The sequence below is a fragment of the Watersipora subatra genome, chromosome 1, assembly GCF_963576615.1.
Source record: "Watersipora subatra chromosome 1, tzWatSuba1.1, whole genome shotgun sequence".
Classification (NCBI taxonomy): Eukaryota; Metazoa; Bryozoa; class Gymnolaemata; order Cheilostomatida; family Watersiporidae; genus Watersipora; species Watersipora subatra.
The window spans coordinates 66,309,264-66,320,261 of record NC_088708.1 but is presented as its reverse complement, the minus strand read 5'-3'; the positions used below and the strand labels follow the sequence as shown (position 1 = coordinate 66,320,261).

The 10,998-nt window shown below is 36.9% G+C and overlaps 1 protein-coding gene and 1 long non-coding RNA gene across 2 annotated transcripts; one reads left to right on the top strand and one right to left on the bottom strand.

Annotated features, from left to right (window-relative positions):
• Positions 1-450: 450 nt before the first annotated feature.
• LOC137390599 (uncharacterized) lies at positions 451-4,563 on the bottom strand. Its single transcript, XM_068076927.1, has 3 exons — positions 4,501-4,563; positions 3,605-4,018; positions 451-984 (listed from the first exon to the last, which is right to left on the bottom strand). The coding sequence occupies exons 1-3, from the start codon at positions 4,561-4,563 to the stop codon at positions 451-453; spliced, it is 1,011 nt and encodes a 336-aa protein (XP_067933028.1).
• A 4,650-nt stretch (positions 4,564-9,213) lies between these two features.
• Positions 9,214-10,905, top strand: LOC137386031 (uncharacterized). The gene is made up of 3 exons (XR_010977816.1): positions 9,214-9,332; positions 10,245-10,366; positions 10,781-10,905. It is a non-coding gene; the product is annotated as an uncharacterized lncRNA (long non-coding RNA).
• The last annotated feature ends 93 nt before the right edge of the window (positions 10,906-10,998 follow it).

The window sequence follows — 10,998 nt, the reverse complement described above, 5'->3', positions numbered from 1 at the left end:
AACGTATTATTTTTATAAAATGAAGGCAGTGAACTAAATGCATCATTATGCAATGAATGAGTAAAATTTCCAACAAACTTAACACGCCTGTTTACCTGCAGTGACCTGCTATTACTAGTGAATTATTATGATGTTAGTTGGAGAGGTATATTGTTGGTTTACCAACAGCAATGTGGCTGCTTTTCTTCAGAAATACCTCTTAAAGTATAAACTGATCAACAGTAAATGCTAGAGATTGACTTATAAAATGTGATCCATTTTCATATCCTCATTATATAAGCAAAAAACAGGTAGAAAATTATTCATGTTATAGCAGCTAGATATTTGACTGCCGTTACATTGAAACGATATAAATTTTTATTATTTGTAGTAATAACGACTAGAACAAGTGAAATCACAAACATAGCCACCTGACATGATCTATCAAAACACGTTAGTATACCAAAGCCATCAGCCATGCTTCTCCAATGTCGGGCTATTACTGCCATCGTAAGGGCTCTTACTCGGACTGTCTCCGTTTGTATACTTCAGAGATGGCCTACCACTTGGAATAGGCGGGAGTCGTCTCATTTTTTTCTTTGCTAGATTAGTCATAGTGATTTGACGGTTACGTTGATGAGACCGCTGTGCATAGTTGGTTTGTTTGAGAAGAGCAACAGTCTTACGCTTCTGTTCTAGCATGTGTTCCTGAGAGCTGTGTAAATCGTTGAGCAGGTTTGAATAGCCCTCCTCTAAATCTTGCGAATGAGCATTCATTTCATTGAAGTCTTCATCTATTGATTCTAATGCAGGTTCTATAATCTTCATTCTTTTCGCTTTACGGGGTCGGGCCTTACCACTACCGAGTGGTGTAAGTTTATGCCTTGGGACTTCAGAAACTGCGGGTTGAGGTGAAGGATTAGCAGGAACTTCAGGTGGTTCTTCTGAGGCAGGAATGGTTATGGTGACAGTTATATGTTTCACTTTCACTGGTGGCTCTTCAACCTAAACCAAACACGAAAGCAAGGCATCTCAAAGTAACTCATGAAAGTTGGAAGACATGTCGGCAGTTCAATTCTTTTAACAGACAAGCAAACAAGATGGGCACTTTTTAAATATTGAAAAATATTGGAACACGCCATTGAACAGCCTATTCTACATTTCTCTCACTACATCAGGGCTTCCCGATTAGCGGTGCTTGCACTCCTAAGGGATGTGAGCTGTTGTTCATGAGGTGCAAGGCTTAATTGTGAAAACGAAGAAAGTGTACTTATCTTTGCATAAAATCTGATTTATCTTTTTTATAACTAGTCACAAGCGATTAGCAGGCTTTTATATGCCGTCGCTGTTTAAAAACAGAATACTCTTCTTAGGATGGCTTTCCAGTGACATATTGTTTTCATATATTCTGAATATACCAGTTTTTCATGGTTTTGAGCCTTTTTTGTGATTTCATTCAATTCAAAGGGGTGAGAGAAGAGTGGGAGTAGAACGACAAGTGATGACTCCTTGTCAGTTGCCGGGGGTTCATCGTTGAAAAGGAATAGGCAAGCTCTGCATTACATGGTTCCTAAGGAGTTGCAGCCAAATAGGTTAAACATAATGCACAGCAAATTAATTTTTTTATTGAGTGTTACATTAGCACAACTATCTACACTTTGCTCATCATCATATAATAAGTAGACAGCCGCTTTCTCCGGTATGTGGTTAATAACATATTAACATATAACAGAGGTATTAATAAGAGAGAAATTTATGACACATGGAGTTGCCTCACCTGTTTGCGATAGCCTAAGGTTTCACTATTGGCAAAGTGTGAAGACTTATTTAATAGATAGAAGTTTGTCAAACGCAATAGCGCATTATACTATATACTCTACTATCAACTGCATAAAAAATGTAATACAATTTTGTTCAATCCACTAACTGTTTGTAATTTTAAGCTTTTATGGGTTGTTTTAAACTTTTATGAGTTGTTGAAGTTTTATTGCTGTCAGCAATCACCATAACACCTAGTTGGTCTGTCACAACTGACACTCAAGAAGTAGAAGAAACAAGAAAGGTTTTGTTTGGTGAAACCTGGGGGACAGCTTTAAATGAATAAAAGGTAGACTGTTAATACAAATATAACATAAATATATCAGACTTGTTTTGGTTCCAGCGTGCTTCACCACCCGGTGTCCACTCTGAGGCTATCAGGATACCAAAAGCATAAACTATTGACTTTTAACTTCTGACAGACTATAAAAAAAGTTGATGACTAAAAAATCATTATAAGGAAGTTGCCATCCTTTTCAAGAACTCTGATCTATCATATTCTCAGGAAAGTTATTACTGAAGCGGCCACTCACGAGGTTGTGAATACAGTCTGAGCTCATAAGCATGTATTACCAAAACACCAAGAAGGCTGGTAGCAGAGGAATAGAGCTAAGAACTGATAAGGAGCCTATTCAACAGAAGACTCTCTGTCGGCTGTCTCTATAGGCATGAAAAAGACTGTGAGTATAGCCATTCCTACCTAACAAAACGACATTCACAACAGGGTGCAGATGTTTGTTTAGGAATGAGCAACAGCAACTCTGGTCAAAAGCTATCTGGCTAATGCTCTACATAACTGAGGAGAATGAGACGAAGTTACTTATGTTGTTAAAAGTTGACTTGCAACAAAATTAGCTTACAGTTATATGGTATCAAAAGATTCACCATGTTTTATTCAGTTGTGTTGTAGGTGCAAAATACGTGGAAATGTGATTACAGGCTCTTAAAAGCTCAAAAACGAAAAGCCGCCGTAGATTGGAACCTCTTTATTTCTCTGGCGTAGTCATTACAGTTTGGTTATCGCCTTGTCACGTGATGTTCTCACGTGAATTGAAAGACCAATAAAAAGCTCAATATAAAACTTATCGTAGCACTAGTTTATAACAAACACTTCGGGTTTTGCTGAAGACTCCATATCAAATATGGATGCTCGCTACTTTACAGTTTTGTTTCGACATTATTCAATCGTCAAGTCGTAATCTGATCATGTGACCCAATAATTCGCAAATAATTTTTGCGGCACTTTTCGATTATAACAGGTGACCAACAGGCTCGTCATGATTATCAGACAATGATATGTACTCCTTTGAGCTAAGGTTAAAAAGTTTAACGATTTTTTACGGTAATTTATAAGATATCAGTGCTAAAAGTGACAGCATTACAATGACGATAAAACAGACGCGTAAGAACAATAGACATGGTTTTATTGAATGCGTGAAGTATATTTGTGAAAATATTTCGACGAATGAGGTTGCATGAAAGTGTAAACAGAAACCATCCTGTAGCAACTACGTCCCATTTGAGCCGTTTTGGAAAGGGAATCCAAACTACGGCGGTTTCGTGTGGCTGCGATTAACTGTTCGTTTTTGAGCTTTTATGAGCTTTCAATCACATTCCCACATATTTTGCACCTACAACACAACAGAGTAAGACATGGTGAATCTTATGATACCAAATAACTGTAATGTGAATTTTGTTGCAAGTCAAGTTGAAGAACAGCTGCAGGCAGCATACTGTATCATTTGCTTATTTATATTTTTATGAGGTTATGCAATCCTCTACCTGCTATTATTCAACCAAGACTTACAAGCTGGTTATTCTGCTGCATTCTGTGTGTCTGCAATGATATGTTGGGAGTTATCTCATCTTCCCCAGAAATGCGCCTGCTACCTAACAGTGGTTCTAGCTTGATGGCACCAAGGGATTTAGTCATTCTGTTGTGAGCGGTATAGTACTTCTTCTCCTCCACCATGTTTAGGTGAAGTGAATTTTTGCCTGCGTTAATCCATAGAGAAGGAGTTGTTCCTACTTGTTCGGAGTGCTTTAAAACATTGATGCCACGAATTCTTCGAATATCGTTCATACGCTTGGTATATGCTAACATAGAGTCTCTTAACCCATCGTTCTTTCCCTGAGACCATGTACTCTGTATGCTAAACTCGGTACCATAATCATATGCATGCTCTCTGCTCTGAGATACCTGACGTATGCTCTTCCTTTTCTGAAATAGTGAGAGATTATACAAATTAAAATTTTTTTGTGTCTACTTGATTTTTTACATTGCGTAGAATATCTCATCTTATCTAAATAATCTAATTCTATTTCTAATCTAATTCTAAATCTAATATCTCATATTATATAAAAACACTAAAAAGATTGTGTAACATTCATGTAGTGCATGCAGATGTAGATATGGCTGTCATATTTCTTCTGAGACCGATTCTGAACCAGGCTTACAAGGAAAAACTGTGTACAAGCTTATCTGTAGCATATACCTAAAGGGGTATTGTAAACATAGAGGACAAAGGCTATGATCCGGCGCAGGTATAAAAGCAAGTCCAACGGAAATATCTGCGGCATTTACTTAGAGAGGTATTGTAAACTTGAACATACATTTAGTTATTAAAGCAAACATGAAAATCAATGAATTTAAAACAGAATATACCGTATATTCAAAATAAGAACTAAAATGTGAATACATACCTGGTTGAGCTGCGTAAGGTCAAGGCTAACATACTTATAGCTACTTGAACTTGGCTGATACATAGCTGCCTAAGACGGCCACAAACCATAGCCTTCTCTTGTAACCTCAAGTTCAAATTGGCAGCAGTGACTCTGAACCTTAATACTCTACAATGGAACAGCACAAATGGACACAATGTTGCCGATAGTTTCTTCATTCATTCTTGCCTATATACGCATTCTATTGCTTAATTGTGATTGTTTGGTGAAGTATTGACAATGTTAGACAGCTTCTCAAATTACAGAACAGTTATCGGAAAGATTTGTTGCATTGTCTTATGAATGGGCAGAAATAATAGAGCAGTGGGTGTTAAGTAAGAGTTGATTTAATTTGTCATACAAGATTGACATGTTTCAGTCCTGACAGGCTAGCTGCCGCTGCAATGCAGCTGGACACTGTCCTGTCTAATTGAGCGTATATATTTTGCGCGCGACACGGCATGCTTGTCAAGGCTGTAAATAATTATAGAGCTAGCAGGAGAGAGCTGTGGCCTTAGTAAGTTGATAAAAGCCTGTCGCACTCTGAATCATAATGGGTCGCATAGATTGAAGAGAGATGTCAACAACCCGATGTCAACTAAACAGGAAACGACATCAATGATGGATGATCAGTAATGCATCATTTTTGTGTTTATAACTTATTAAATTAGTACAGGTATTTGGCCAAGGTTACAAAATATTTATATTAATTATATTGCAAGTTTTAATAACATTGTGCAAAACTGACTTCAAACGTTTTTTGAAGTCTGTGAACTAAAGGAATCGTGCGGCTGCCAAGATATAGCCATATATAGAGAGTGAAAGACTGGTTCAATCTAGCCAATCACGGATGTATTTATGTCATATGTAATGAAATAGTGTTTGCAAAATGATTCACCAACTAGATGTCTGGACTATGCAAACCATGTCCTTAAACATTATGCTTACACCGTATGTCGGAATACAGCTAATGATGTGAACAAACTAAACTGTTCATTAAAGGACAAAACATAAAATCAGTAAATAGGCCAATGTGCGATTCTTTATAAAATGTTCAATTATGTGACGTGATTTAAAAAGTGTCCTGTTTCAATTCATCAAAAACTTTTCAATTGCTTAATGATGCGTGGTAAAGTGGGTGTAATGAATTCTCTCCGGGCTAGTTATTATGTGTAGCATAAGTTTCTTAGCTCTTCATGTAGCCCTGCGGGGCAACTTACGAATAAACCTCAAAAACTGTCTGGAACTAACATTTGAACACATTAGCAACATGAGTGCATTTATAGCATAAATATTCAAAGCATAAATCCTGTTATTTAGTTTAGAATTCTGTATTAATTATGCTAAGTGATTCTGCTTAAAAGTTTTGTACGATTTTTTGAAGCTTTTGTTTTAACCGTTAAAATCTCATATAATAAACTAGCTATACTCTATAGTCCCCATAATAAACTAGCTATACTCTATAGACCTCATAATAAACTGGCTATATTCTATAGACCTCATAATATACTAGCTATACTCTATAGACCTCATAATAAACTAGCTATACTCTATAGACCTCATAATACACTAGCTATACTCTATAGACCCCATAATACACTAGCTATACTCTATAGACCTCATAATAAACTAGCTATACTCTATAGACCTCATAATAGACTAGCTATACTCTATAGACCTCATAATAAACTAGCTGTATTCTATAGACCTCATAATAAACTAGCTATACTCTATAGACCCCATAATACACTAACTATACTCTATAGACCTCATAATAAACTAGCTATACTCTATAGACCCCATAATAAACTAGCTATACTCTATAGATCTCATAATACACTAACTATACTCTATAGACCTCATAATAGACTAGTTATAGTCTATAGACCTCATAAGAGACTAGCTATACTCTATATACCTCATAAGAGACTAGCTATACTCTATAGACCTCATAATAAACTAGCTATACTCTATAGACCTCATAATAAACTAGCTATACTCTATAGACCTCATAAGAGACTAGCTATACTCTATAGACCCCATAATAAACTAGCTATACGCTATAGACCTCATAATAAACTAGCTATACTCTATAGACCTCATAATAAACTAGCTATACTCTATTATAGACCTCATAATAAACTAGCTATACTCTATAGACCTCATAATAAACTAGCTATACTCTATAGATCTCATAATACACTAACTATACTCTATAGACCTCATAATAGACTAGCTATAGTCTATAGACCTCATAAGAGACTAGCTATACTCTATATACCTCATAAGAGACTAGCTATACTATATAGACCTCATAACAAACTAGCTAAACTCTATAGACCTCATAATAAACTAGCTATACTCTATAGACCTCATAAGATACTAGCTATACTTTACAGACCTCATAGACGACGAGTTATACTTTAGTGACCCCACGAGAGATTTGTCACAACTTATATGAGTTCAAATTAGAATGAATTAATTCTCAGCTTTGCTAGCTGTTGTATGCCCATTTACCTGTTTGCAGAATAAAGGTGAGTTATCATTTGACACATTCTCATGTATGTACAGCCAGACAGTGACAGATGTTTATTAGATTGAAGGCAGTGCTCGAAGGAGCAGTATTACGTACCAGTACAGCAAAGCATATTATGGTACGACCATTACCAATCGAAAATGTTAAAAAATTGGTCAAGCATCTGAAACGATATTCCCTTGCAAATGAAATTGCGAATTCGTTGGAGTTGTGCACTCTTGCAGCATTAGCTGTACAAGATGTAGTGGATTGTCTGGGGAAGTAGGAATGGAAAGGTGGTCAGGCAGATTGAAGATGCGATCTGAGTGTTTTAGATTGCAAATATCTAATAACACAGCTGGCTCATCAGCAGTAAGGCTTGACTTACACTATTTGTAACTGCTGCATAGTTGCAGGTACATTAACTGGCTAACCATTATAGCTAGTAGTCTTTGCTTGATGTCATCAAATTGTGTCAATGAAATACCTTTAAAAACCAGCTTGTGTAGGGAGTTATGCAGTTAACCAGTTCCTAGTAAATATTGTAGACGGTGAGTATAGCTATAGCATTCACCATTGTTGAGAGTCCTGTTTGACTTCATCCTCATCGCTCTAACCAAACAATCAACTCCATGGGGCTAAATGACTGTGACGCTAAGGGATAAGTCATTCGTCTCAACTTTTTAAAGGCAAGGAACTGGTATGTTTTTGGTTTGCGCTTTCTCACTCTGCCTCTCGATGGCACTAGCCAATAAAACTACCCCTTCGACAATCACACTGAATACATCAGTGAGAATACAAGATGATTCTACTTTCGTATTCACTCCTTCCTCAAAAAGGGAATTGCTAGAGACAAATACCACAAGTGCCGGTGAGTCAACATCAAGCTCAGCCATCTTGTCTAGTGCAGTTGCTGATGAGTCTCCTCTCATAAATCAGCCTGAGAAAGAAGATAACTCTTCTAATACTAGCACGCTTAGAAAATATGATAACTACACTACCATTAGCACAACGAAAAAGGAAGACAATTCGTCTACTTTTAAAGAAGTAACGAAAAACAACTATCTAACGAGGAACTGTTCGACAGATTCGACCCTAACTTGTCAGGGAAGTTTCTGTGAATCGCAAGAATTTGCTGATTGCCTGTTAGAACCATTAGGTGAGTCAGCCAAATAAACTAGTTATCAGTTTTTATAACTTATGCATGCTTAAACTCAATGTCCCGTGCGTCCTCTAAATCCAAATCTTAGCACAGGTTGTACAACCGCTGTATATAGTCTTTATCTAGAGTAACCTTATATCATAAAAATTTCTTTTTTAAATGCTATTGAATTCCTGTGTTATTTTTATATGGCCTGATTTGCTTTTGTCAGCATTGTCTGGTGAGATACAATTAAAATCAAACCAAAATCAACTATATATCTCAGCCCTAGACTATCTAGGTACTCGATCTGGTGAGAGAAACTTTTTGTAATTGTGTTCCTAGTTACAATTTTAACAACCTTAACATTGTCAATAAGATAATCTGGGTTCCTATATTGTTGCTCCTTTAGCTTATACCTTTTAGTTTTTTTATTAGCCAATGGAAAATACGTTCTTGCTGGCAAGAAAGTAGAAGGTTGTGTGGGACACAGACAGAAGCTATACATGTCCTGTGATAACGGTTATGAGTATGGGAAAGATACATCTATATCTGCCATAGAGCTATGGTGCTTGGATGGTCAGTTTACTACGACTCCTCAAACAGCAGTGTCCAGCTTTCCATCAGAGGCTACAGGCTCTCCTATAGACCAAACGAGCATCACTACAGCAATGATACGCTCCTCTACGGAAATGACCAGCTCGACTATAAAAATGACAAACTCCGCTAGAAAAATGAAAGACTTTTCAACGAAAGTCATGGGTATGGCTACTGAGATCATAAATTTCACAAAGGCTGCAAGCCCAGCTACAGAAATCAAAGATACTACTACAGAAGCTACAAGCACTAGCAAAACCATTCATACAGTGAGTTATACCGCACCACCTGATATAGACCCAGGTCAACACAGTGAATCCGCTAGCTCGATCCTTAGTAATCACCACTCTGCTGCGAGCTCAAATATTACTATGATGCATGAAATACATACTGCGACCGTAAATAAACCTATGCTAGGTGATAAGTCTGCAGCCTTCAATGAAATGCTTACTAGTACAGACATCTTAGCTACTACATTCAATGCAAAGAGTGCCTCTTGGAACAGAAAGTCATGTTGGATAGTCAACTGCAGATTTCCATACGATTGGATAAAGTACACTGGTAAGACCAAACTCAAATTATCCAGAATTTTCTTGAAGCGTGTGAACTAAACTCCGACTGTCTTATTCTCAGTTCTCAACTCTGCGGTTGCTAAAATTATGCAAATTACATTTTGAAGTCTAACTACGTACCTGCTCAAAATGACATGACAGAACCTACTTCTAACCAAATTTATGAGGTACAATTTGCATATAAAATTGTGACTAACACAACAGCTGTAGATTTGCTGCCCTTATTATTTCATGCACTCATTAATTGCTACATTTTGAGCCAATGAGGATAGGGCTGGAATAGTGTCTGCACTTACTGGTTTTAGTCTTATCTGATATTTATTTCTTTTGATGTTAAACCATAATACGTCGTAATCCTCCTCTTTACACTCGCTAAAACTATGAGCATTATTTTATCTTAAGCAATGTCGCAGACCTTTACTGTAGCGAAACAGAGTGATACAAACATTGTCATAAATTGATATACATTCAACAACGGAGATAAGATATGCAAGACTTTGACAGAATACATATTTACAGCTGTAGCTTCAAAGGTTTTGAAAAAATGATTATAATGCAAGGCAATTCAGTTTATCCATCTACGCCTGTTGTCTTCTAAAAGGCAACCGGAACTTATCCTTTATTGGCAGACCTGTGGCTAGTGTTGTTAGTTGTTGACGCTGGCTCTTTCTATTCACCGATTGGCTGTGCTGACATCCGCAGGCCTTTACTAAGCCACCATAGATTGACCAATTACAAGTATTGTGTTCCATTTGTTGACATTTGCCTGCATCATGTAATTAATAATCATAAAGGAAACAACCTTATACATTATATTTAGAACTTGACACCTCTAACCGCGGTAACAAATCATGAATGCAAATTTGGCGCTGACGGTGAAATTATTACGCAATTCTTTTAGACTGGGACACTCAAATGTTCCGAGTAAACGAGGACATCCTGTTTCCGTTTAAGACTTTGGTGAGTGTGAGGTGCTGGCTCAATGATATTGAAACCAATTGGAGTTATCTTCTGGAATGCACAGTAAGCCTCGATTAGATTAATTTTGTAAGAAAATTTAATGTAAATGTTTATCTTTGGCTAACAGAGTGCTCAACTAAATTTAACTTAAAATAATGTTAGGCCTATAACTTTTTAAAAGAAATCTAGACAAGTTATAAAAATAGAGTGTTTCTTAGCGGCAGCTCTTGTCATAGTCTTCTTCCACACAAGCCAACTGATAAGATATATGAGAGGGAAATATTCCAAAGCACTTAGGTCAAGTTCAAGCTTGTAGCTTTAAAACTGTGAATTTGTTCCTGACTGCTGATGATTATCACAAACAATTTGTTTGACGCATTGTTCTTGGAGTTTTCAAGTTAATTTACAGAGAGAATCTCGAAAGCTTTTCTGCCTACATAAATGTTGCATTTGAAATGTGTTTAATATTGCTGTCAGGCTGATGGAAGCTGGTCTAGAGCAGAAGTTTTGTTTCAAGAAAAGTGTTACCCTCCACACTTAGAACCTCAGTACTTGGCACAAGTTGGAGCTGCTGGAGCGCGGAACAACGGAAAAGCAACTGCATCAGGACAACTTCATTTAGGGATTATTCCTCTCATATGTATCTCTCTTAGATGAAGCATTGATTACCATTTACTGGGTCAGTTGTGGTTCAT